The 27,242-nt window shown below is 54.1% G+C and overlaps 1 protein-coding gene across 1 annotated transcript in view; it reads right to left on the minus strand.

Moving 5' to 3' along the window:
- GRIK3 (glutamate ionotropic receptor kainate type subunit 3) overlaps positions 1-27,242 on the minus strand; it is a 117,499-nt gene that overhangs the window by 54,989 nt on the left and 35,268 nt on the right. The window contains exons 2-4 of the mRNA XM_064525249.1: positions 2,792-2,968; positions 1,741-1,998; positions 225-406 (exon numbers count right to left, since the gene is read on the minus strand). Coding sequence (XP_064381319.1) covers positions 225-406; positions 1,741-1,998; positions 2,792-2,968 — 617 coding nt within the window. The remainder of the gene's footprint in view (positions 1-224; positions 407-1,740; positions 1,999-2,791; positions 2,969-27,242) is intronic.

Consider the following 27,242-nt stretch of genomic DNA (forward strand, 5'->3'; position numbering starts at 1 on the left):
TTTGGTCTAAAACTAAACGCCCGTGCTGTACATCTGGAATAGCCGTGGAAGGCTGGCAGAGCAGCCGCAGCTCGGCCGGTCGGCAGGGCTGTCCCCAGCGCCGGCCCTGGGTGGCCCCCGTGGTTGTCCCCGTGGTTGTCCCCATGGTTGTCCCCATGGTTGTCCCTGTGCTCATCCCTGTGCTCGTCCCCGTGGTTGTCCCCGTCACCGCCGCCGCCGCTCACCTGCTTGAGGATCTGCGCCGCCATCGCGTGGCTGCAGTCGAAGATGATGCGAAATTCCCGGCCCCGCTTCATCTCCTTGAGCAGAGGCCTGGCGTCGTCCGTGTCCAGCGGCAGCTGGCGGATCTTCAGCCGGATGTTGTAGCGCGACGGGGCCATGATGAGCTCTTGCAGCCGAATGAGGCCTTCGGGCATTGCACAGAGACAAAGCCACAGCGTTACGGGGCAGTCTGCCTTTGCCGGCAGGCTGGCGACAGGAGAGGCTGTTTCTTCCTGATATTTTATGGAATGCGGTCAAGACTTTCCTCCCTCCCTCAAATGGCCATTCTTAAAGATGCATCAAAGCAAAGCTGTCATCTGTCAATCGCTTAAAACCCAGCTATTTTGAGAACAGTTGTCCTCAGGCAGAATGGCTTTTCCTGGCATTTCCCTACTGCCTCTGCATCCGGCTAAAATAGAGCTTGGGTCCCTGCGCTGCTTAGGCGGAGTCCTAATCTTTGACATCTCAGGGATCATGACATATTTTCTTAAGAAAATGCACCCATAGGAAAGGACAGTGTGTACTAACCAGCTATACAGTAAATTAAAATCCATAGTATTTACCATGCACAACAGCAAAAGAAAACAATGGCAGTTTGCTTAGGTCTGTGAATAGCATCGTTTGTGATGGTCACTTAATCAGAACTTGTGATTTTTCTGCTCCCCCTGGAACTGGTTTCTCCCCGGTGCAGAAGGTGCCAAGCCGCGCTGGTGCGGCGGCGTTGGGGCTACCGGGATCTGACGCTGCAGGGAGAAGCGCAGCAGCAGCCGAGCGCGAGGAGCAGCAGGGACTGCGGCCTGTCCCTGTGCGTGGGAGAAGAGACGCGCTGGAACGTGCCATGAGGGGAACATACCGTGACCCACATTGCAAAACAGAGTGTCAAGCCGCGTTTTCATCAGCCCTCGCCTAAAGAAGCCGTGTGGTTCTCTGGAAGTGGGTTGGACAGGATTTCCAACACGTCTTTGTTCGGGGGCTTTTTTCCATCTATAGTGCTGTGCAGCGCTTTGCTTCGTTTCACTGTCAGCACTGTTCTCTATGTGAAGAGCTTTGTCAGCTGTGTTTTACAGAATTAGCCAGAAAACAAAAACTTTCCCGGACTGCTCCTGCCCCGGGCTGGGAACGGCCTCGTCGCCGGCAGCCCCAGGCCGAGCGCTTTGCGAGCGCAGAGGCCGCAGCGGCAGGCAGCAGCGCTGAGCCGGGTCTCGCCGCCGGCAGCTAATGCCCCCCGCCCCTTTGTCGGCTGTGGTGGCGGTCAGGGCTACCCAGTTTTTAAAGCGTTTGCGACAGAAATGCTTTGGAAAGGGTCCCGGGGCCTCTGCAGCGCCGGCCTGCAAGCGTGGGGGCCGCTGCTGCGGCTGCGCCCGGCGGCTGAGCGTGAGGCCCTCTGCTCCCCAGAGGCTTCCGCGGGGAAGCGGCTCAGTGGGGCCACAGCAGACCTCCCCGCTTCCTCCTCCGGAGCAGCCCGGCACCGGCGCCTACCTGTGCTGTCGTCGTAGACCACGGTGGCCGACCTCCACTTCAGGTGCTGCACCAGGTCGAGGATGGCGTGGCTCAGGGAGGCGTAGTCGGGGTACAGGTTGACGTAGAAGGTGTCCTTGTTGTCCAGGGGGTGATGCTTCCAGCGGAGCTGGATGTGGGGGACTTCCAGGGCGTTGCAGATGGACTGCACGGCGTTGGTGCAGGAGCCTTGCGAAGGTCCGAATATCGCCACGACCCCGAGAGCGAGCTGGTCGCAGGCTGCGAAGGGGAGGGAGCGGGGCCATCAGCCAGGGCCGGGGCGGGGAGCCGGGCACCCTCCTCGGCCTTGCCCTGGGGCATGGAGCAGGGGGGTCGGAGAGGCCGGGCGCTGCCAGCGGGACGGGTACGGGGTGACTCCGGGAACGACGGGGAGCAGGGAGAGGATCGTGGCGGGTGACGGCGTGGGGCAGGGTGAGGGGCACAGGGCGGTTTCCAGACCGAGGAGCGACGGCCACAGCACGTTCGAGATGGCTGAGCCCCCAGGGACGTGCAGGAGACACCTCCGGGGCCTGGCGCTGCCCCTCTCGCCCGGCCTGAGCCGCGCTCGGGCAGCCTTTCCGCCGGTCCTAACCGAGGTGCTCCAGAGAGCAGCGACCGCTCAGCGCGAGCACGGGCACGGCCTGCCCGGTTGGAGCGGCCGAGGGGCCGTGTTGGGACACACAGGTCATCAAAATCGCCCTGGGAAATGCATTTCCCCCATCAATTTTAACAGAAAATGTTCTGCAGCGTAATGGTTTTCACAGCACCGCTCGAGCTTTCACTGAGGAATTAGAACAACTGCGTTTGGGGCCGAGGCATTTTTAGGGAGTCCCGTTCCTGCCCTCCCCGCCGGTACTTGGCGCACAGGTAATTCGAACGGGCTGTTGCCGTGATAAAAAACGTCCGTCTGTCATGCAGAGAGGGGGGTTTTGCCACGGGGGACGTGGGTGCTGCTGGCTCGCAAGCCAAACCCTGCAGGTTTTTTGCTGAGTAAATGACCACAAATCCGGTAACAAGTGCGATATGCGCTTACCTTTCTTAGTTGCTTCAAAGCTGTCGTGGAAGTGTATCCTCTGAATGTCGTAGGTTAACGTCGTGTTAGGCAACAAAGTTCTGTTTCTGTTAATGATATTGGCAGAAAATCTGAAGGCTTGCTCTTCGGCACTCATAACCTGGGCGTTGGGGCCGTCTGCGTACTCAAAGATTCCTCCTGAAAGACAAGACAAGACAAGACCGACGCAGGATTAAACCTTGCATTATGGTTCATAATCTTGTGCAGCAAGGACCAGAAAAGACTTGGACCGATCCGTGACATTTGCAAGCCGAACGAGGCCCCCTCCCAGGACATTTCCTTGACCAACGTAAAGGCATGAAGCATTTGGCTGAGCGGATCTTTTTTGTAACATGCAAGTTCACAAAAGCACTCAGGATGCTAACTTTTCAGGGCAATATGGGAAAAATTCTACAGTCTTGGAATATTGAGAACAGGCAGAAAAGGGGCATCCCGTAAAACTTCGGGACCAGATCTCGAGACCCGAGTACTATAGCTCAGCCGAAGAGCTGCTCCGGCTTTGCGCCGGCAGCGTTCCCGCGGTGTAACGCCGTGTCCGTCGTCCCCGAATCCTCGCAGAGGACGCAGGCAGTGCAGCAATGCTGCTCGCTATTTTTAGTGCTGCTTTTAGGGCCTTTCTCATTTTTTATTGTTCCTCATGTTTAGTTATCCAAATTCCTAATTCAGGCCAGCAGAGACTTCTGAATTTGCCTCCCCTGCAGCTGATCTGCTCGGTAATGCACATCTCCAATGCATGCTTCCCCGCGCTCAGAAGCCGTTAATGCCATTACACCTCCCCAAGGGCAACAAGCTCGCGTCACGGCATCGCTACCGTTCTTGGCTCTGTGTCTGCAAGTCTTGTCCTCCGTTCCCCACCGGCAGCCTCTCTAATTGAAGTGACTCAGTGCACACTTAAATTATGCGATTGTATATTCTTGTTTCTGAGATGTGGGAACGATCTTATGCCCCTGACGGAACCATGCAAAGTCACACAGACCTTGTTTTATCTTATTAAAAAGCAACCCAAAATTAATGGATGAGTGAGATAAGCAAGTGCAATTGGTAACAGATGGTCTCTGGGTTCATTAGCAGAAAGAAAATCTTCCTCTTCAATTTAAGGTAGCCCTAAGATGTTTTGTTATAGACAACAGATGTGTAGTCAGCCCTCCTGCTTTTTAAGCAACCGCATGAATCCACCTCCATCGCTCTCCCTTTCCTCAGTGACGGGGCAACGGAGGGACCACGCGTACCTCCAGCCTTGTCCGAGGCTGGAGAGTGGAATAACTCTGGGCAGTGTTAAAAGCCCTGGGAAATAGTCCCGCTTCTGACTTTTCTACTCCCCGTGGTCTTGGCCAGTCACTTCCCTCCTCTTTTCTTGCAAACTTTGTGCATCTGCATCCCCAGTTGTAAAGTGAGTATAGTCATTAATTTGCATTTGTAAACATCCAAAAGAAAAACCAAGCTAAAATCCAAGTAAACATTTGAATTATTAACTGCATGTCTCTGGTAGAAGAAAATATTTCTCATCGCAGTGCTAACATGGGTAAAGGGGGGGAGAAAAGGTGCTGAATGCTCCTTCTGGAGGGGCAGTTCAGCCCTGTAATCTTCAGCAAATCACTTGTGAGCAGATTTTCAATCTAGAACGCTTAAAAACGTAGAGAAGAGCCTTCAGCCCTGTAATCTTCAGCAAATCACTTGTGAGCAGATTTTCAATCTAGAACGCTTAAAAACGTAGAGAAGAGCCTAGCAAAATTGTCCAGGTGCCTGATTCTCGCTGGATCATGCCAAAATACTCAGTCATTGACCGGTGCAAGGGAAGTTGTTCCTCAGAAAAGTTTGTACAGTCTGGTGCCACAGTCTGAGTTTCTCAGAGCAGGGGAAGCTCGTACCCAGTATCACACCAGAAACAACGAACGGAAAGAAGGTGAACGCAAGAGTCACCCGTGTCTCCCTGCTCCACGGTTCACTGCCCAGAACATTTTAGCAAAAGTTTTTGTTTTCCAGCATCATGCTGCAATACCTGGGCTCGTGTTGCACGGGCTGTCGAGCAGCCGACCTTGTGTCTCCTCCTTGCCCAGAGCCCTCAGGGCTGCTTTTGAGCATGTTTTATTATGATACGGTGGAAGGACGGGGTATGCGGATTGCTGGTGTTTGATCCCAAATAAATCAACGTTCCAGACACCCGACTGGGTGTAACAGCTTTCTTGACAGAACAGGATTTTCTGTGCAACCACCCAGCGCCTTGAATTTGGTACCAGGCAATGAGCAGGCAGACGGGCGCAAACAACGCGTTTCTGCTTACGCTGCTGGCTGCCGAATGCACCGGGACGAGGGGAAAGCGCCCGCGTCGCTGGGTGTTAAAGAGAAGCCCCCGCGTACAGCAGACTGCTCTTTTCCGTGGAAACTGCAGGAAAGCAAGCGGCTGATGGCAGGTCTCTCCGTGGCGCTCAGATGCGCTGGAAAGAGCAGCGCGGCGGCACTTGGCCATGCTGCCTGCCGTCTCCTGCCAGTCGCTCCCTGCCTTTCTCCTAGCTGTGCTTCTCCCCTTCAGATATGTTTGTTTCAATCATTAGTTAAAGAGCCTAATAACCGGCTCGAAACAGCTGATTAATGCATGATCTCCATCACGATTACATGGCGTAGCTGGCGTTAATTTGGAAAGGCAGCTAATTATGAAAATAATTGCTGCAGCTTTTCCATCTTGGCAAGATGGAGACGACGAGCTGGCGCTAGGGAGAGAGCGGGGGACGCGGCATCGGGCGGCTCAGGAGGCCGAGCTTCCCGCGCCGTGCCGGCCGCAGCGCCGGGAGGTCGTCGCACGCTCTGCGATCCGGCCAGCCGCCCCCAAAACGCCAGCCCTGGGGCTGCTCCGGAGGACGTTTCCCCGGGTTGCGTTTGCATGGGAGGGTGCTCCTGGGCAGTGGTGGGAAGTGGCCCGTGAGCCCACTGGAAAGCCAAGCCTTTTCGATTCTGCCCTTGTTTTGGACTTGGTTCTTAAAGTACGTAAACAGGCCTTTTTATTTCCAGGTAGAAAACTGTTTTTTCCTTGAAATAAAAGACACCAGATACCTGCTGTTTCTGGCAGTGAACACCACCAGGCAGTTACTGATGAATTCACCGTTTCTAACCACAGATACCCTCCCTCGGCTCTAAACACGGCGCAGTGCTGCTGCGAGCGGAGCGGGGCGGGCGCGACCTGAACGCAGGACGCTGCGGGCTCTGGGCCGTGCCGTGCGGCGCGATGCCTCTGCTCAGTTAGTATTTGGTTGCGTGGCCCGAGCCCCGGCGCAGCTGGCTCCCGCATCCGAGGCGGGAGGGACGGCCCCTGCCCAGGACGGCGGTGTCCGGCGGGCGAAGCCCTTTGCCTGGCGGCGGGGGAGCAGCGGGGCCGGAGGAGGCGCGATGCTGGTTTGCCCCAGCACCCGGGGGCTTTTGGGGGTCCGTGTGCTCAGGGTCCCTGAAACGCGCCCTCGTCCCACCGTACAAGCGACCGTGTCGGCTCGGGGTGGGGGCCCGGCAGCGTCCCGGTGCGGGGGGCTCCCCCGTCTCCCCGAGCGAGCGCGTCTCCGGGTCGCCTGGCAGCAGCTTCCCTGGGGCTTTGCTCTTAGAAAGATACAGGGAGTCAATGGGCTATAAAAAGTCAACAACAAAACGGTTTCTGCTTTTATATGCTATCCATAAACAAGCTTCATCTGAGATACTAAAACTAAAGGCCCTCCGGTGTTGGCGTATTCCTCTAAACCGCTTCTACCTCCACTCTGTGTTTAAAAGCATTTCTAACGTCTCGGAGATTAACTGGCACTGCTCACTTGCTGCGGTGCTAATGACCTTTCCCGGTGTCACCTCCGTGTCTGTTCAGATCACAGCGTCCTCCTCCTCCTCCTCCTCCTCCTCCTCTGCCTCCCGTAGCTTTGCAGGCAGAGGAGAGGCGGCTGCGCTGCGGCCTCCCGGGCGGCAGCTCTGCTCTGGGCTGCCGGGGCGGCTTTGCGACGTCTTCCCGACATTCACGAGAGTCCGAGCCCCGGGTTCATCCGGGAAGGGCTGCGCCGTTCCCCCGAGCAGCGGATGAAGCCTGCAGCTCGCGTACGGCAGTGCCTCCTTTAACGCATGCCGAGCTCCAGCCGCTTTGGGTTGGGTCGGTTTGCATATCCGCTTTTCCCTTGCATATCCCCTTTGCATATCCACTTTTCCCTGGAAAACTCCATGTTTGCACAGTGCTTAGTGCAACGGGATCCAGACCTGGGAATCGGCCGCCTGGGAGGTGCCCCAGGACAGACCAGGGATATGATCTCAGGCAGAACAGGGTCAAACTCAACCAGCCTTTATCACTTAAACTTTACGTTTTGGGTTGACAGGATCGTCCACCCGCTTGATTTTGGCAGTGGAAACCGAGAGATGCCCCCGCGCGCGGGGCAGCGGCTGCGAGAGGTGCCCAGCCAGCAGCGCCCCGGGACCCGCCGCGTCAGCGGCTTTTAAAACAGGAAAAGGAGGTGTTTGAAGTTGTCTTGGGTAAAGATCTTAAGGCTGGGCCTGCGCAGCAGCCTGGAGGCTGCGCACTTGGTGTCCTCGCCGCGCGGTGACGCGGCTGGCGTCTCCGCACCGAAGGGACACGTTTCACTGCTGCACGTCGAGAAAACGCAAACACGCTTTGATCCCGGCAGCCCCCTCCGGGCCCGGCAGAATTCAGTCTGCCTGGGAAGTCGAGGGCGGGCGGCGCTCCTAGCACGCTTGGGGGAAAACAGAGACGTCGGTGTGTGTCCGGTGGATGATCACGCTGGTTTTCTTCCATCTTTGGAGTTATCTGCTCTGTGTTTCCCAAACAGACTCAAAGCATTTTAGCTCTGGTGTTTTCCAAAATGTGTGGTGGAAGGCAAGGGGAGGAAAAGCTCAGTCGTTGAATATTAGCAGTGAAAAACAATATGTATTCTCAATTATTATGTTGCTTTAAAGCAAGCTAATTGCTCTCTGGAGAACGTCAATCAGCAAATGAGAAAGCACGCTAATTGGAACCAACTTCGTGTCTTGTTATTTTATATTGTTTTATTTTATTTTATGACCATTGAAGGTGCTGTGGAGGTGGGGGTTTTTTAAAATTCAAAATGAAAATCCAAAGCAAATGTCTGAAGCTATCTTTAGATCTCAAATCATTAAAGGAACAGTATGGCCAGGCCGCCGGGAATGAAGCGGGAGCTGCGCATGGGGGGAGATTTAGCTGCAAGACGCAGGAGATCTCGCTCTACCGGAGCAGCAGAAAATTAGTCAGGGTAAAATCCAGATCCCATGAAAGAGCAAAAATCCCTCCGATGTCAATCAGAGCCGTCCCAGGTCTTTCTGCATCCAGCAAAGATCTGCTGCGTAGCTCCCGCTCTTGGGGGGATGATGCTGGAAAAAGAGCTTTGAACCGGCCCCGTGAGCGGAGCCCGGGTCCCGGCGGGAGCCCCGTCCTCGGGGCTGAGCCTGGCCTGGGCTGTGCTGCTCGGCCCGAGCGCGGCCTCCGTTATTTTCAGCTTTGCAGAAAGCCAAGTCGAGCGAGCCAAGGTGTTTTAGGTTTTTGCTTTCTCTCCCCTTCCCCTGTTTAACAAAACAAACATCTTCAGTCTCGGAAAGGAGATTGTGGTGTGATCTGTTATCCTCTACTCCTCATAAAATCACGGAGTTATTTAGCTTCGAAGAACAACTATTTCTGATAACGCTTTTCTCTCCCCCGCTGACAGTGTTGTTAACACGTTTAGACAGCTTTCTGACAGTCACTTTCCGTGTGACATCCGGGAAGAAGTGCTTGTTTTGAAATAGCTTTCGGTGAGGATGCAGCGAGCCCGGAGGCGGCAGCGAGCGGTCCAGCGGGTCCGCGGCCCCCGCACCCCCGGGTCTGCTCCCGGCGCCTGCCTGCTCCGAGGTCCCCAGACGCCTGCCGCCCGGGGGGGGGGGGCGGGGGGGGGGCTGCCCCGCGGCGGTGTGTCCTCTTCTCATCTCTTCTGCTCCTGGGACGATGTTAGCACACAGGGCCCAGCTCCCCGGTGCCGGGGTTGCTCCGCCCGCAGACACCCCGCGATTCAGCACCCAGGAGGAGGATCTGGTCCACAGCTCCCAGAGAGGATCCACCTCAGAGTTAGCGTGTCTGGATTGCTGTATGCATTATCCTTTTCTTTTACAAGAATTGCAAAGGAATTGGGCTTGTCCCTGGGCGGCCCGACGTTACTCTGCTTTAGCGGTTTCTTTGGCTTGTGCGCGTGGGATTTCCCGAGGGCTCCAAAGCGGGAGCCTTGCTGCCCCAGGCTGGAGAAGACCTGGGAGGACCTGGCCAGCGGGAAGCCCCCTCCGCCTGCACCACGTCCCAGCGCCGCTGCAGCCCCGCCGTGGCCGGCCGCCCTGGCAGGGCTGCGGCGTTTCCCGGCTGCCCGGGCCCGCGTTGCCGGGTTTGTTCCCCGGGAGCCCTCAGAAGAGGCGGGACGTGGCGGCGGGAGGGCAGGAACCGCAGACCGCGGCGGGGCCGTCCCCCCTCCAGCCCGCTGGCTCCTCCGCGGCTCCCGCGGCATCCGCACGGCCGAGGGTGGAGCGGCCGGACGGGAAGAGCCATCCCAGGGCCTCTGATTTAACCCCGTTCTGCAGCATAACGAAACACCGGGTATTTGCTGAATAATGCCAAGAAAATGATTTGAAGCAGAAAATGGGATATGCCAAATGTGTGTGTCCTTTAAGGATGAGTTTCCTTGTTTGCCGGGACAGACGGTTCGAGTGCAGGCTGATCCGCTCCAACGCGTGTGCTCCCCCAGAGGCAGCATCTCTCTTTTTTTATTTTGACATTAAATATGCAAAATCTGATTTCATTTGCACTGTATTAGGTACTTCATGTCACAAGGGGTGACATTCTGCTCTACGTATAAGCTGTTTAACAGATGAGCAGTCAAGTGGCAAAGAAATACATTATTAATGTTTCTGGTTAAATTAACTGATTAAAAACACTGTAGGTAAAACGTACGTATCGCCGCTTTCCTCACAGCAAATGGGAAATTAATGGAATGAGGTGGCCCGGTTTTGATGGAAACCGGGGGTCAGGTCCGAGGCGCGGCTGGGGCAGGCTGGCCGGGAGCCTCCCCGCGCGACCCGCGTCCGGCCCTGCCTGCGATTCGCAGGGTCGCATTGCTCCGCCGTCCCTTCGCACGAGCCCTTCTCCCGTTGCACGTTTTGCATCTGGGAAAGCGTGTTTACGGCAGCAGCAACGCGTAACCCTGACCGAGGGAGCGGATCAAAGCGCTAATCTGAGATCAAAGGCCCTCAGCAGTGCTACAACAGAAATAAATTGAGTTAGCAACAGATTTGTTATGATATTTACATTTCTAATTTGCATAATACATGACTAAAATGAAATGGGCATTTTTACTTTTTAAGCAGTCTCAATTAATTAAAAAAAAAGCTGCATCATAATCTCCTAGGAGTAGATTCCCATCAAGATAAGGGCAGTGAAAATGCGAAGAAACTTTCCAAGGATCTTTTTTGCATGGGTTGCCACCAGCATAGCTAAACCGTAGTGTTTACTCTTGCCTCTGCTTTCTGCTAGCTCCCACTGCTGGGGGAAACAGCTGGATCTGGTGACGTTGAGACCCGGGTTAGGTCGATTCCCCTCTGCTCGGAGGCGTTTCCGCCCTCCTCCACCTCGGCCGAGCGCCCTGAGCCGGCGGCGCACGGGGGGAAAGTCGCTCCCCCAGATTTTATTCTGATGGTGTAAACTCAGCAGATTTGTCCTGGTAATCACTGATAACAGAATAAATCAGGCACGCTCGGATGTCGTTTTTATAGTCGTGTTTTGGGCTATAAGCACGTTATAAGCTGTAATGTATGGGAGGAAAAAAATGTTTGAAAGCTTAAAATTATTGAGGACCCATAACACAGGTTTTAGGTAGCACAGCTGTAAATATATTTTTCTACAGCGTTTTATTGGCCTGCAGGGTAATCCGGTGTCGTATGCGATGTCCATCTGGTGCGGAGCTTAAGCGAAGCGGGAGGCAGGAGAGCAAGGCCGCGGCTGGAGTAAAGCCAGGCTTAGGCCTGCGGCTGCCGGGCGCGGGGCGAGGAGCGCGGGCCGGGGGATGCACGGTGCTGCCGAGCGCGGTGCGGGCGCTGGCCACGCACTTTTAAGTTTTCCATTGTTTTTTTCCAACCACCTATTACCTCCCATTTTGCAGGTAAAACCTGGTATAAATACAAACTGGAAGCCACCCTGTACCGAAATGAAGCCTCAAATAAAAATTCAACCCAAGTTAAATTAAAATTAGTGCGTGTTAATTAAATTCTACTTAATTATTCATTGCTAAGCCACAGCTAATAAATGTTAATATCCACCTGGCATATAGCATATAATGCTAGACTTAAGAAATCTAAATTAAATCCTACAGTTCATTTACAATGTAACCAAATACCAGCAGCAACTGATTGTTTCTCATTCTTGTGTTGATGCCTCCAAAAATCAGGGCTCTAAGTGAGACGATGCATTGAATAGCAAATGCAGTTCTGCAAATATTATGACATATTGTTTGTCATCTGCCCTAAATATTTAACAGTTCGGTTTTATGAGATTTTTACGCCACATGCTGTGAATTTGCTCCTGATAGATGGTGAATTTTCAAACCGGCTCTGTACTGTGATTGACAAAATGGATTCCTTTCCGAGCCGGCAGTGCTGCAGCCTGTCAGGGTCTCGCCTGTTAGCACCTTGTCTCTTATTCCCTTTCTTTTGTAACAGAAAGCAAGGAGAGAAAGGGAAAAAAAACAAGTCCCGTGGAAAAATTGTTCCTGCGTAATCCCGTCTGCAGGAAGCCTCTGTGCAGGGGGAGATGCGGGGCTGCAGCAGCCCCCGGGCTCGGCGGGGCGCAGGCGCTGCTCCATGCTGCGGGGCAGCTGCAAGATGCAGCCGGGCCGTTGGGATGCCTCCCTTAGCCTCTCTATCGTCTATTTTATCGTAGTTAAACAGAAAGAAAAGGCGACCGCGCTGAGTCGGGGCCCGGTGTGCATGCTCGAGTGGGGCAGCCGTGTGCGCAGGAGCATCGCGGAGCACCAGCAGCCCTGGCCCCGTCCGCGCCGGGGGAGAAGCAGAGGCGCTGGGCAGCCCCCAGCCCCGGCACGGGGAGGGAGGGGAGGGCGCCCGGGAGGGCAGCGGCTCCGACTCGGCCCGCGTTTGTGACAACACAGCTCGGGACTTTTCAGAAACTCCTTCGCTGTCCACCTCGACCAACAGGTTTTATTGTGGGAAGGTCTCCCTGGGGCAGGCGTTTCGGAACCGTCTGAGGTTCAGCGTTTTTTATGAATGGTTCTTTCTCCTTCCTTTATTTTTTGCATTTCTTAATTGTCAGCTCTGAATGTCCAGTGTAATTGCAGCTCAGAGATTTGGTGACCTAAAAGCAGTGCTTTATTCTGGGGAAGCAAATGAAAAAAGGGACAGATAAAAGCGTTTGCTCTGAAAAACGTTTTCAGTATTTTCCTGTCGCCTGTATTCTCGATTTACAAACAGCTACGCAGAGAGCAGGGAGTGCAAAGGGATGTGCTGAAAACTGCCCAGCGTCGTGACTGAAAAATGAGAGTGCGAATTTTAAATTCCCCTAAATGATCAAATATAGCTATTAAAAATCTTTGCCATCTTTTAAAAGATGATGATGCACATGGAAGAGCAGCTCGTGTGGAGCTGTGATCTGCGTTCGGCACGGCTCGCTGCTCCCGCTCGGCGGTCGGCGGGGGCCATGGCCATGGGGGCCCCGGGGGCCGTTCGGGCGATGTGTCCCATCGCTTCCGTCCCCTCTGCACGAGGCCCGGGCTCGGTGCCGGCTGCGTGCGGCCGGGGCGTTTGCAGCAGCGCGAGACCCGTCCTGCCAGCGCCTGCCGCTGCTGGAGAGGAGGCGGCCGCGACGGCTGCCACGTGCGCGATGTGCTGCAGGGGACCGGGAGCCGCGGCTTTGCAGCCATCCAACTGTCACATTGACAGAGCTGAATACGTTTAAGTATGAATTGAACCAAATATGTGCTAATGAAGCTGAATATTCATTATTATGACTAAACAAACTAAGTGAATCACAAATTAAAGTGGGTAAATTATTAGTTTGGTAGCTCAGAAAAGGGGAAATTTCAAGAACATTCCAATTATAGAGGAGGTGGAATGGGAAAACTTCATTAACAGATTCAAATCCAATTAAAAACCAAGTGTTAGTCGTTGTATAACGCTTCACACCTTTGTCATAAATGACAATGGCTTTAACTGCACCACTTTTATGCTCAGCAGTGACCTAAACCCTTAATTGTCCATGCTCTGCCCAAAGAAGCTTTGATATTTTGTGATAATTCCAAGATTTACTGCAGTGATCGCTGCCTATTTAGTGCTAAGGCGCTGTTTCCTCCGCTGCAGCATCGTGAGCTCTACCAAGGGTTATGGATGCGGCACCTCGTGCCGGTTCCCGCGGAGCTGGTCGATGAGGTCCATCGCCCAGGGCCAGCGCCGGAGCAGGACCACGTGCGGCATGAGCACGGCGCGCTCTGTGGAAGGGTTAATTGCTAATACCTACTGATCGAATTCAGACTGACTTCATAAGCTTCTGAGTAGCTAGCGGGAAGCAGCATCTCCGGCGGGACCTGCCCTGCAGCTTGGTTGCATCTGCCTCCCGGTGCCGCTGACCGTGGGTGGCATTTGGGCCTCCCCTGGCCTGGCGGAGCCCTCCGGAGCCGTGGGAGAGGCTGAGGACCCGCTGGGGCTGCAGGAGGGTAAAGCAGACCGGTGGCAGGAAGGGACCTCTCCTGAGCTTTATTTCTGCTCTTTTGAGCTTCTTTCTGCTATGAGGAGCCTCTTCTGTAAGAGGTACAGGGATCAGCCCCGCTTCTTCCAGCTCTGGAGCGTGGCTTAGCTAAAACAGCCTCCTTAGGAGCTGGGTTTGGTCCGGGCGCTTAGTAAAGGCTGGGAACGTACCTCAAACCTGGGAGCTTGCTCGTGTCAAAAGCAGAGTTGGGAGGGTTCAGACCCAGGCTGAGGTCTCTGCACTTCTGCGTGACCATCAGCCCGGGTCTCGCAGGGAGAGCGTGCAGGGAAGGAAGTTGCAGATGCGATCGTGAAAGGCGAATTAACCGGCTTCCCATGGGGCATTAAATAACTCGGTACTTCCTTGCTCTTTCATGGAATTGGCTCTTTCTGGAATTTCCTCCATTTTGGGTGAACCGGTCTCCCCTGTGTAAAGGTTGCGTCATGTGAAGTAAACCGGGGGCTAAGAACTGGCAGTAGTACGGATTCAGTGAAAAAATGGTTTGGTGATGGAAGTTCAGAAAACCGGGGAGGAAGGGATGCTTGCAAAAATAAATGCAAATGGGGCTTAAAATGCAGCTGAGCTGAGTTTGACCTTAATTAACATGAGTATTCAAGGAAAAGGTTTCTGACAGACAGGAAAGCTGAGGAGTGAAGGTTTCCTGTTTACCGCCCTATTTATAAATCGCTGAACATAAGCTAACGTTCCTCCTCCTCTCCGCAATGTGTCTACAGAAAACAGATTGTCTGTGGGGAAACCGCACAAAGTTAGGCAATATGATCCTCCTCCTCCTCCTCCTCCTCCTCCTGCTCCGGCCCGTGGGACGAGCAGCCCCGGGGTGGTTGCTGCCACGATGCCTGGGCTGGAGGATGAGGCCTCGGGTCTGAATCCCGGGACTGTGGCTCCAGCTTATCCTCCAGCTCACAGATTAGTGGGGCAGACTGCAAGTGAGATCTGCAGTCTCAAAGAGCTAAGCCAGAAAACACGCGACGAGTGAGCAGAGCGGTGGATGAGCAGAGCGGTCCCCTGAACGCCGGGTTGGAGAGGGCAGAGCGGAGGGCGAGCCCTCGCCCGGACACGCTCCCGCCTGGGCACGGCGAAGGTCCTGCCCGGGCTGCTGCCTCCCGGCGTAGCCGGCTGGTTTGCAACGACCACGTTGGCGGAGGTCTGTGCCCCGCGACGTCTGCCCGTCCGCCCCGCGACGTCTGCCCGTCCGCCCCGCGCTGGCAAAAGCTGTCCCGAGCGCCGGCGACGCGGCGCGAGACGCTCTGATCGCAGCGAGCGACGCGGCCGATGAAGGTAACAGCATGTGGCAGCTGCGGCGCGAGCTCGCCGTCGGCCTCGCGGCTCCCCGGGGAGGACGGGACTCAGCTCGGCGAGGTGGTGACGGAGATGAGACGTGACAACTGCCTGTGAGTGTTTAGACGGCATCAGCTCTTATTTGTACGGGTCCCAGAAGGGTGAGCCGGGATTGCAAAGATCAGATGGAAATCTCAGGCCGGACCTCAGAAAGAGCTTCCTTGCCAAAGCAGGAGGCTCCGAGCGCGGCCCCGAGGACGGCGGTCTTCCCGCGGCCGCAGACGAAGCCCCACTGCTGCCTCCTCTGCTGTGTCCTGAGCCCGTGTCCTCGGCAGCGTCCTGCCAGCGACCAGGCGGGACACATCAGGCTACCGGGAAGCGCTGCAGCCCTCCGCTGTCGGACAGCCCCAGACGGCAACGGGTGTGTTGCAGACTGCTTTGATTTAGACTTTCACTTCAGCAGAGCTGTGTCGGGAGGTCGATGGAACGAGGTATCTGCAGGGCTGCAAAGTCCTGCTTCTCCCTTGCAGACACGGCGACCTCCTGGGCTCGCGGAAAACCCATCTCAGGGCCACCAGGTGCTTCACAACTATGAAATAAATCAGCTTTCCCAATTCCCTGTCTTTAAACCGACCACGAGAGAGGATTAACCTAACAGCCAAGCCGGCTACCTTGGATCGTCCCAGTCACAAAGTCTGGGAATGACTGTGATGTCTGAAGAACTGCCTCCTCCTCTTCCTCGGCATCCTGTCCTCCTCGGAGCTCCCGCTCGGATCCTCCCCTCTCTCTGCCACCTACAACAAGCGGCACCTTCCCGTTTGATGGGTGTGCACACATCACACACACCCGTTTGATGTCTGCACGTGGTGCCGCGGTGCCGTGGCCCCAGCCGAGCCGCCTGCGCGTGCACCCAGCGCAGCTCCCTCCGCGCCCTGCCCTTCCCGCAGCCCTGCCACTCCTGCGTCGTGCGCATCCTCCCCGGCTGGAAACCCTGGCGATTACGGAGGCTGCAGGCGGATCCCTGCCCGGCGGATCGAGCACGGTCAGACTGGCAGCTCGCGCTTCCCACCTGCGCTCCCGGTTTTTCCCCTGCGCCGGGCGGCTGCCTGTCTCCCATCTCCTAACACCTCACCCCGTTCGCTGTCACTGCAGCTCGGCAGCCCCGTGGGGCCGGGGGGGCTCAGATGGCTATTGCAATGGGGGGGTGCCTCTTTTAAAAAGCAGTCCCTCGCTTCACAGCGAAAGAAACCCTAACTTTTGCATTTTACAAGAAAGGAAACTCTACTGTTAAATACCCTCCTGAAATACTGCAGAGTAAGCGGAACAAACGGGTCCCTTTTTGTCTTAAAGTGTTGTTACGACATGATGCTTTGCCACCCGGCAAGGCACCTGGAGAGTCACTGGGAGGAAAATCCCGTGTGTACGCTGCAGGAAGCCGGGATTTTATGCTGCTTTTGAGTTAATATGAGGAGCTTTAGGACACCGAGAGCTACACTCACTTGAAGAATGGACAAATATTCCCAGGGCAGAAATTGGCTCCACTCATCCATATTCGTAAATTTAGAGCTCCCTTCCCTGCGTTTCCCGTGCTGCTGCCGGCAGTGACTAAAAACGCAAGGTAGCATCCGCACGCCCGCCACGGCTGAGCCGGGCTCGCTGGAGGCAGGCTCCGGAGAGGGTTTTGCTCTAGTTGTTTGGCTGGAGATGAAGCACCTTCGTTAGCAAGTTACAGCCGTGCAGCTGGGGACGAAACGTAAGGAAAGCTTCCCCAGGACGAGAGAGACAGCGACGCGGAGAATTTCTCAGCTGTAATTGCTTTTTTCAGATGAAATAGCAATGTGAACTGGGAATGAGAGTGGTGCCGTGTTAGCACGCTCAGCAGCTGGGGGAATCCTCCCGCGCTCCTGAAACGCCGGAGGAGACGTTGCAGGGGGCTTTCCCCGGGCGCGTGGGCAAAGCTTGCAGCGCGTCCGCGTTCCCGCAGGAAAGCCGCAGCCGAGGGAGCCGCTCTGCTCGGCCTCAGCTTTTAGCTTTAGACCACAGCTTCCTCCAGCGGCTTAGTGCTCCGCGGGCATCTCCTACCCTTGAAGAGCACGGAGCCAAATGGGGGGGAGCTGGGCTTGCCCCTGGCAGCCCGTTCCGGAGGGCGTTTCCTGGGCAGGGAGGTCTGAAGGCAGCGAGCTGGTGATGAGATGGGGAAACCAAACACCGAATGGGCACAACAGGGCTCTTGCTCAGTACTGCTAGGACGTGGAGATGGGTTTGCAGTTTCTTTTCCCTTTCAAACCCTGTTTGGAGATGCCCGTGCGATCCCTTCAGATGCGATGGCGTCCTGACTAGGTCCTCTCATGACAGATGCTTTGCAGACATGAGCAGGTGACTAGGCGGCAGCAGAAAGTGACTGTTTCTCTAACTAAAAGCTTTAGCAAATGCATCATAATTTCTGTGATTTAATCCAAACTGAAGTGCTGGACTCTGTGATCCAGAGGAATGCGCAAGATTGTAGAGGTGGTGCTTTCTTATACCTTCTCGACTGCTCTAGGCGTGCCGAGGCTAACGCTAGGGCCTGCTAGCAGGAGTGAGCTGTCTTTGGAGGACCTAGAGGAAAGCAGGGTGAAGGCTTGCAGTTTAGTGTCGCGTAATCCACCTCCGCTGAGCCCGGGCGAGCCTCCTGCCCAAGCCGGAGCCTTGCGGAGCGGCTCCCGGTGCACAGACAGGCCTCTCTGGGCCGGCGGTTTGCATGCGATGAGCTCCAGGAGACCTGCCGCCCCTCTTCCTCCTCCACACTTAAGCACAGTAAATAACTTGCAAATCTTCCTCTGCAAAACCTGTGGCATATCTGCGATTGTACCCGTCCGTGCTCACTTCAAAGACTTCTAATTGCCATAATCCTTCTCCATATTGTAGTAATAAAGTGCTTACTTCCACAATAAACATGAGTTAATTTGGGTGCATTCACGCTCTGCATTCAGGTTTTTGGCTTTGGGAGGCACTTCCTAAAGCACTCATGTTGAACTAACAAATTTTTATTAATGCTTTCAAATGGAGATGAAAATGATGCGTTATCTCAGAGAGACGGCAGGCTCGACGAAACCAAAAATCCCACTGGCTCAACCTCTGCTCTTTCTCTTTTGCGTGGCTGAGCCTTAATGCAATAATGATATTGCACTACCCTCTCCGAGATGCATACGGAAACCTTAACTGGATTAGCATGCTGAACTGTTTATTCCTGCTGAGACTTTGAGCTCGCAAGAGCTTGTCTGAACTTCATTCATTAATGTGCTGCTAAAACAAGCGAATAGGTGTGAAACGTAGCTCTGTTCTTTTCATCTCCCCACCTGTGCGAGCACAGGGCTGTTTCTTTCCCCTCGCCGGCTCAGCCCGATGCAAACCCTGGCAGTGGCCGGGTTGATAATCATAGGCAGAGAGCTGCCTATGGCGACGGGTGTGCTTAAGTATTACTTCTTCCATCTACGCAGATCTGACTGTTAATAATGCCATTTTTAGCTTCCCCGTCCATAACCCATGCAAGCACATATTTTTGATTTCTTTCAAACACGTCTTGCTAGCAAATTGAAGCATATGCTCACAAGGGCAGTTTACGCTATGAGAATGAGAAACTTGTTTGGGTTTTTTCCCAAAGAGCTCTTCAAATGATCTTTGCTTGTTAAGTGCCAAAGCAAAGATACATAAAGCCCTATTTCTGCAGGAGAAACATCAGTTAAAGGTCACAGGGAGAACATATGCGGGTTGCATATGGAGCTCAGGGGATAAACACTAATGCCTTTCTTAACCTACTCTTTCATCCCCTGGATGCTCACCCAACACTAGAGGAAGTAATGCAACCTAATCTGTAGGAAAAAAATTCCTCTGCTGTGCTTAAAGCTACATATTCTGAACCTCTATCTGCAAATTTTCATTTTTTTAAAGAAGGATCCAGTGCTAATAACAAAGGCTTTTCCAAGTTTAATAACAAGGAACTCTCTCCCTTTTCCGAAAGTTGTATTGGAAACGTTGGCACCAATTAACTCCCAGAGTTTTCCTGTGACCTTTGAATTCTGCACTGAGATGCAATTCGTATAAAAAGACTAAAACAATATTGAAGGATGAAGGTTGTTTCTTCAGTTTAGTAGCAAAAAAGGCTTTCCTTAAGCAAATACAGCAAGTGTCTGCAGAAAGGTCAGCAACCTGAGTCACATAGCCAACGCTAAGAGCTTGGTATTTAAAACCCAACGTGTTTCGAAGCCTGAGCACAGCTGTGATGGGGGTAATCCTCTTGGACGTGTCCCCCACCGTGTCCGCGTGGCGTTTGCTTGTGCCTGTCAACCCCTCTGCGGTTGTCTCTGGAGAGCCAGGCTCCGGGGCGGGGAGCGGGGTTGGCGTCTTTGTGATGCCTGGCAGGACACATGCTGCGCGCTGGGAGTGTCCGTGGATCCTGTCAGTTTGGTCTCGGTGGCATCGATCGTGCCTCCACATCCACCTGCAATGCGTCCGCTCGGGCGGCGCGCTGGGCCGCCGGTCCCGCAGGCTGGTACCGCCCGCGCCCTGCTGCCCCGCGCTACGGAAAGCCTCGAAACGTTCTGCTCTCGCTCTGATTATTCCCATCAATCTGCCACACGCTCCTCTGAGGGCTTCGTCCTGGCCGTTCTCCAGGGCCCAGTCGTCGCAGAAGACTGAGGGGTTTCTCCAAGGAGACGGGTCTGCGGGGAGCCGCCTTGCGCGCCGGGCACCGCGCTCTGCTCGAGCCCCCGACCCGGGATCGTTCCCCCTCTCAGTCCTCCTTTCCCAGCCGCTGGGAGAGGATGCAGGTGTTTAGGGTCACCATACCATGAGGGCTATCTACCCAGCCTGAACTGCTCGAGCAAGCTGGGGCACAGCCCTCGCGGTGCCACGGACGCAGGCGACGCGTCCCCGGCTTTGTCCTCTGCGGAGCCGCTGCCCGATGTTCTGCTCCGTCCCGGTTCTGCGGGACTAACGCAAAGCTCTGCTCCTCGGCACGTGGGTACCTCGTCTAACCGAGCGTGCAGAGCAGGTACGCAAGGTCTCTCTGAACGTCTGCTCGGCCGATACGCTGCGGAGTGGTCGGGCACGGGGTTTCCCCAGCCGAGAGCTGCTCCACCACAGTGCACCTCCTGCCCTACTTACGGCCCGGCTGCGGCTGTGCTGCCTACGCCAGTTAATGAGGAGGCATTTTAGGGCAGAGCACTTGGGAGACCGTTTAATTGCCAGCTTACAAGGTATCCGTGCCGAAATTAACCGTGTCTCGTTCTCCTGCCATTACACAAACTTCGTTAAAACACCCCTCAGTGGTGCAGGCGTCTGACGATTTCCCTAGTAAGCGGCAGCGGCTTCATCTCCTGATTAATAACCACAAGCTGGATTGAAGGTCACGCTATTATGTTCTGCCCGGGTGCACAAAAGGTAACGCGTAACGTGTCCTTTCGGGACTGCTGTGAAGGCGTCGTGCAAAGGGCCAAGGGCCAGAGCAGGAACGCAGCCGTAAAACCATCGTAACGTCCCCCAGCTCAGTGGCAATATATTCTCTAATTATGGAAGTCTCAGAGACACCCGCGAGAAGATATAAAGTGGAAATACAGCTCTACGGATGGATCCGAGATGAATCCCTAGGAGAGTGGATAAAAGAAATGAACATTAATGGGTTGCACAGAAATAAGGATTTGAGGAAATTCACCGAGAAGAAGATTGGAAAAGAGGAGGTGTCTGTACAACCAGGAAACAACTAAAACTGCACACCGAAAGGGAAACATAAAACTGGAAATTGGGTAATAAATCTGTGCCCTCATCAAAGAAGAGATAGTTCTGTTGGAAAATAAAAATAACATTCTAAAACACAATAAAGTAGAATTTATAGTCCAATTAAAAATGCACGACATAGGGAAAAAATCTCAACTACTTTTCTTCCTACTTCTCGCTTTAGGTAGACTGCAAGGAGAATACAGCATATGCAGAGGGGGAAGAGCCGTGGGGAGCTGCAGGAGATGAGTACCTTGAACGCACAAGGCACTAAAGACGTCTCTCTGCCTCGGAGACAGCCCGCAAAGCCACGAGCTGCTCCAGAGCTCCTGACTGCAGTGGACTTGGATGATTTATTTGCTTTGCACCGGTTACATGCCTGGCTGTGATGCTCTGGCTCCCGGCTGAGCCCCCACGGAGCCGGAGCCTGCGCGGAGCCCTTCCCGCCTGTGCGGGACCCCGTCCCCAGCGCCGTCTGCGCCGGGCCTGGGAGGGCTGGGGGGGATGCACAGACGGAGGGTTTAAACCCGGCACATTTAAGCTCTTGGGAGAGGGAGTGGGAGGCGAGGGACAGGGTGGCAGCGTCGGCAGAGGAAGCCCTCACGCGAGACCCGAGTTCGGAGGCTGCCGGCGCGGCTGCAGCTCCGGAGGAAGCGCTGCGTCCCGGCGTTAACGTGGCTGCAAAACTAACGAACGACTGCAGCTCAGCGACAAGGGATTGCCTAATTACAGAGGCCACAAAAACACCTGAAAGCAGCAAATAAACCAGAGGCGCAGGTCTGAGCACGCGTCTGTAACTCCCCGGGAAACGGGAACGGGGCGGAAGGGCTGCTGGGCCGAGCGGGAGGACCCGGCGTCGGCGCCGGGGGGAGCGGGACCCCCCTGCCAGTGCACCACGGTGCCAAGCACCCGCGCGGGAGAGGAGAGAAAAGCAAACGCCGTTGTTATCGCCGACGTTACCGAAACCTCAGGGCGGGTTTGCGGGAGCAGCGGGAGCCGGGCTGGCCACACAGCCCGTCTGGAGCTCCCCGCGGGGATTCAGCAAACCTCCTCAAATTGCTTCAGACACTTTCCACTCTCTCCACTCGTTTTATGTGCAGAGTTCAGCCAGACGCTGTTTCTCATTCGAACGCTGCCTGTCACTTGTGTTTGGATCATTTTTCTTCTCCGTGCCAGCGCTTTGTCCCTCTGGCTCTGGAGTCCTTACCGCCTTTCCCCACGGCGGCTCTGCGGGCGGAGGGGGCCCTGCCCCGGACGCAGCCCGCGCCCCTCCCAGCCCGCTCGCGCCCCTCGGGCCCCCGCCAGCACGTGCCGCCAGGGAGTCGGCGGGAGCCCAGCTCAGCTGCGCGCCTTCACCCGCAGCACAACCGCAAGCGTTTCCGCTCTGCACGTCGCCGTCTCGCCCCGCTCCCGCCCCGGCCGGGCCCCGGCGGCAGCAGCTGGTCGCCGCGTTTCTGTCTGCGTGCGGCTTATCGGGAGGCAAGCCGCCGACGCGCCCGCTCCGGCAGTGAACTGCGATACGAAAATAAGCGCAGGCCTGATTATTGGCTTTGTCTGCTTTTTGCAGACAGATGCTCCGTTGTCCGTGGAGCCCGTTCTCCAGATCCGCTGGCGCGCACACGGTACGCGGAATTTCAGACTGGGAGGTGCTCCCCTGCGCCTTTGCTGAAGTGCACCCGTCAGATCCGCCTGAGAGGTGCACAGTGCACGCTGTCTGTCCCCACGACCCTCTGCGAGGTTTTGGGGAGGACGGTACATCCAGCAGTGACCCAAGGGCAGAAGAGCTTTGTTACTAACCCCATCAGAAAAACAGGTCCAGCCAGAGCTAGGTGCAAAGAAAGCATTTACGTGTATATCGTAGCCTTCCCGCACAGAAGCCCAGAGAGAAACCCCACTACGCCGGAGCTAACCCTTGGCTCTCCAGGCCTCATAGTCTTCTAGACAACATGAAAATAAGATAAGATAATGGTCACTGATCCCTTATCATCCCATCTCACGAGGTATAAAAAGCCACGAACGCTTAGGAAGTTGCCCAGTGCATGTACTCTGCTCCGTAGGATGACAGACCGAATCCTTAGGGTGTCTGTATAGTCTCAGTTTTGCTCAAATGCCAGTTTTCTGTGAATGTGTGAGTTTATGTGACTGTAGAATTAGCTTGCCTCAAATATTCTTACCTGTAAAACATTACCTCTTGTATGAATATACGGAAAGAGTAAGCACAATGGCAAGTCGATTCATTTATAAAAGTCAGTTTTCCGAACTGTGCCGTTTTGCCTAGCCATGGTGTTGTGCACGCGCGGGTGCAGGAGGGTCCCTGCCTGCTCGTGGTCCCTGTGCGACATCTTCCAATCCCGCCCCGGCCCCGGCCGACGATGCTGCCCAAGCACGTCCCGAATAAGGGATGTGGTGAAACTCTGCAGTACTCAGCAGTTTTGGTTTCCAGGGATGCGTATGAGCGGTTTTTCTCCTCTCACGCTCCCTGTCATTTTAAGTTTCATGTTTGAAAAAACTGAATGGAAAACTCAGCCAAAATTAGTCTATATTTGCCTCCCACCAGAGCAAAACTATATGACAGCTTTTACGTGATTTCTGCATGAAACTCCACGTCTGACTTACTGTCAAGTATTTTTCGTGTTTATCGTGCTAAACAAATAAACGCTCCGTGCTCGAAGCAGCCCCAGCCGCCTCGCGTCGCCCGCGCCTGCGCTTCCCGCGGCACCAGGGAACGGGCGCTAACGGCTCCTCAGGGCTGTGGTGCTGCTTCGTGATTGCAGACGTTTTTGTGGTGGGAGAGAGGATCCTCTGGGACCGTAAGAGTGCTTGGTTTTTTTATTTTGTTGTCTTGGGGAGGGAGTTGGCCAGCGCAGCTGGGCCTGCGGTGGTGCCTGTGGGCTTCATCCGAGCTGGCAGACCCGCAGCGCTGGAGCTGCGTCCACCCGGGCTCCGTGCTGCGGGCACAGGGCATGAGCAAGGAGTGCTGACCTGCGCCAGACGCTGTGGCGATGATGCAAAATCTAGGTTTGTTCTCCTGAAACAGTGAAGAACACGGCAAAGTTTCTAAGCATCTTGGTCACAGACATCTCCTCCCTCAGTTCTTCAAAGGAAAAAGCTCCTTTTTTGTGTCTCCCTGAGGTCACTTGGCTACATCACAGCAACACTGCACGGCTTCTAAAAGCATTTCAATTAACACCAAAATCTAATGAGAATACGTAATCACAAGTAACCGTATCCTGCTGATGCACAGGATTGACCGGAGACGCAAGGTTCAACTGCGGCGCCTTCGGAAACCCGGCGAGAAGCGGCTTCCTCGCGTACCGGTGTGATACGTGCTTCTTCGCTGCTGCGTTTCGGCAAAGGGGCAACATTTGGTGAAGTCTGTTAAGTTACACACGGGTTTTGCTGGTGCCGGGAGGAAGGCCAGGTAACCGCTGGGAAGCAGAGCACTTCCACCGCTGGCGAACCTGGCCCTTGCTTCTCGGCGAGGCTCTGCGTACTTCCTACTCTTTTTTCCTACATTAGTACTTTTTTATGATTGCATTTATTATTCATTATTTTGAACTGTGCTTCAGACACTCAGCGGGGCAAATCGCTAGACAAGGTCATGCCCTGCAAGGCTTTGAATCTATTATGCAAGTGTGGTGCAGTAAGCAGGGGACCGGGAGGGGCAGATAAGGCGGGGAGGAACAAGCGGCTGCATAAACACAGTTCGGAGGTGCTTTGGGAACCTCCCTTGCATCCGAATTTGTTCCCGGCCTTGCCATTGACTGTGCGTGGAGTTAGCACTTCTGGATGTCAGTCTGGAGGAGCCGGAGCCTTCGTACTGTCGGCAGTGATTGCGGAGGTATCGCCTACAGTCTCTCCCTCAGGAGAACACGGTCTATATTTTGCAAAGTCCATTCAAGCCACCAGCCAGCTGTTGGGTCATTCCTGTGTCTGAGCCATGACCTTCATCCTTCACAAGGTCTTGTAGCAATCACCCATTTTGTTTCTCCTCTTTGGTTCTTGACTTCTGTAACCCCGATGGAAATGCGGCGGGGGCTTTGCCCGTGCCCGTGCCGGGAGCTGCGGTGCGGAGGGCAGGGAGCTCCCCAGGACTCTCTCCTCCCTGGGCCCTGCTGCCGGCTCGGGGCCGGGTGGTGCGAGGTGCGGGGCGCCGGGCCCGTTTCCAGCGCGTTCCTGGGCGGGGAGGAGGGCTGCCGGGAGCGCAGAGCCGTGACTCGGCCCGCGGCTGGAGAGGACGTGTGGGGCTTTGCTGCGGAGTAGGGACCGGGCCGGGATTTGAGGGGGGAAATGCTTATTTACATGGTTTTTGAGGCTAGTGTTGGCAGCTGCTCAGACTCTCTCAGTTTCACCTGCCGATCATCCGTTCTTCTAAAACAGCAAGCAAAGAAAGCAAGCGCAGCTTTGCCTTGCGGGCCAGGCGTCGAGGGCTTCCCCGCGCCGGTACTGCGCGCTCCCTGGTAGCCGCGACGGGCAGGAGCCCTCCAGCCCGCGTCTCCTTAGCGGGTCCGCGAGACCCCCTGCTCCTGCGTGTCCCACCCTTGGGAAGCAGCCCAGGATCAGTCCGGGCAGTAGGACTGTGTGCGACAGTCCGCGCTTGTGCAGCATCGGTAAATGCGGTTGTCTGGAAACCAGTCCGGCATGTAATTTGTTCTTCGAGTTGTGCAACGAGAAAAGACAGACCAAATGCGTAAGGGTCTGGTGGCAGCAAAACAGCTCTTTGCTGTGCATCCTTCTCAATCTAACGCTTCATGGGGAGAGGACTCCTCCTCAGTTAATCTGTACTGATATCCACCAACCCACCCGAAGCGACCGGTGCCTCTCTGTGCAGAAAACCCTTCCTATTTTCAGTGGTGCGAAAGCTGCACCGTGCTCTCTGAACAACGCTGTTAACAGTGTGGTAGTTGAAACATTCAAACATTTAGTAGTGGCAAATTTTAACAATTAAATATATAGGTTTTCCAAGAGGAGAAAACATTAACTGATTTATTTGCTTTCATTTTTTCCCCTGAAAAATAACAATCTCAAGCCTTTTTTTGGAAAATGTTTAGAACAGCAGAACTGCATTTTGTTTGGGAAAATGCTAGTTGCAAGTGTCAGGGGAGCTCATGATATCTTTATCTAATGCTAGTTTAAACTGAAAAATTAACACTTGAGTGATGACACTATGATCAGGCAACATTAGGTGTGCTTCATGGATTTAAATCAGGTCCAACAAATAGTTTTACCTTCTTGTGAAGGAGTATTTCAAATATCTCTGGTGGACCACAAATTAATATTCATTGTACTGTATCTCCAGTAATAACATGGGAAGTAAAACATTCACAAGCCTTTTGAAATGAAGCTGCTAGTTATTTTTGATCTGGGAGCTACAGGTTTTCTATCTCTGGTTTAAATGATGCGCAGATCTGCTGTCATCTCCGAGCCCAATTGATGGGAAACAGCTGGATTCTTGGTGCCTGGGAACATCTGGGTTAGAGGGGGAATTTCCTTGACTTCTCCAAAGAGCCACAAATTATCTGAGAGGCTGCAGCCACTTTCGTTGCTTTTAATAGTCAGGAAAAAAGTCAGTGCAAATTCAATAGGGACCAGAGTTTGGAAGTCTCATATTAGATTTGTGCCCTAGGAAAGCATGTAAAGAAGAGGAACCTTTATTATTAAGTGTCCCTATCGCGCAGACCATCCGAAAGTGAATTTGCCTGGCTGATTCAATTGGAAAAACGCTTTCAAAAACAGGATGCATCTGTTCTCACCTCCCCTAATGAAATTATTTAGCACCTTACCATTATACTGTTTCAAGAAATAAGATTCGCTGGATGATAAAAATGACACAAGAAATTGATCCAAGAATGGGAAGCAAGTATGGAGCAGCGCAGTAGTAACCCAAACAGCTCTGCCACACACCAGTACATTTTACATAAACTTCTGTTTATAGCAGAACCATTAACAGCTTTAAAAATGTGATGGCTTCTGCTTTATTCGCAGTTAGCTAAAGACGGCGCATCCTTTAGAGTCCTTCATCCAAGGAAACACGGGGCGTGTGACTTTCCAGAGACGGGAGGGGGTGAGGGGAAAAAAAGAATGATTAAAACAAAAGAAGTGAAGAAGCAGAAATTTTCAGATATCGAATGTAAAAATATAAAAACCTTCATCCCTTGCTCTTAAAATTGTATGAAATCTCCACTTGTGTAACTCTCCAAGGGGATGTCTTCTCCAGGGAGGTTTCAGAGTTACTCTTACAGTGACTTTTTCTAAAATTTGACTAGAATACAAGGAATGCCCGAGTAACCGTGACCCGTGCCACGCAAGCCCCTCCAGATCCCCCTACCAACCTCTGTGTCTTTTCACCATCCTCTCAAATGACTTCTTGTGTTAGTTTTTGCCAAGCTTTCTCCCTAGGCCCTGCACGGTGATGTACCCCCCTTCATGCTAGAGTTAAACTCCAACACGGAGTAGTGGCGAGGGCTGGATCACGCAGGTCCAAAATCGCATCAAAGAATGAGTCAGATTTATTTGACAACTGTTTTCAATAAAAATGCGTTGACAGGCATTAAATTAGTACTATTTTTAAATGCTTCATTAATTGACTCTTCTGTCAGCTCTGCC

This window comes from Dromaius novaehollandiae, chromosome 23 (genome assembly GCF_036370855.1).
Source record: "Dromaius novaehollandiae isolate bDroNov1 chromosome 23, bDroNov1.hap1, whole genome shotgun sequence".
Taxonomy (NCBI): domain Eukaryota; kingdom Metazoa; phylum Chordata; class Aves; order Casuariiformes; family Dromaiidae; genus Dromaius; species Dromaius novaehollandiae.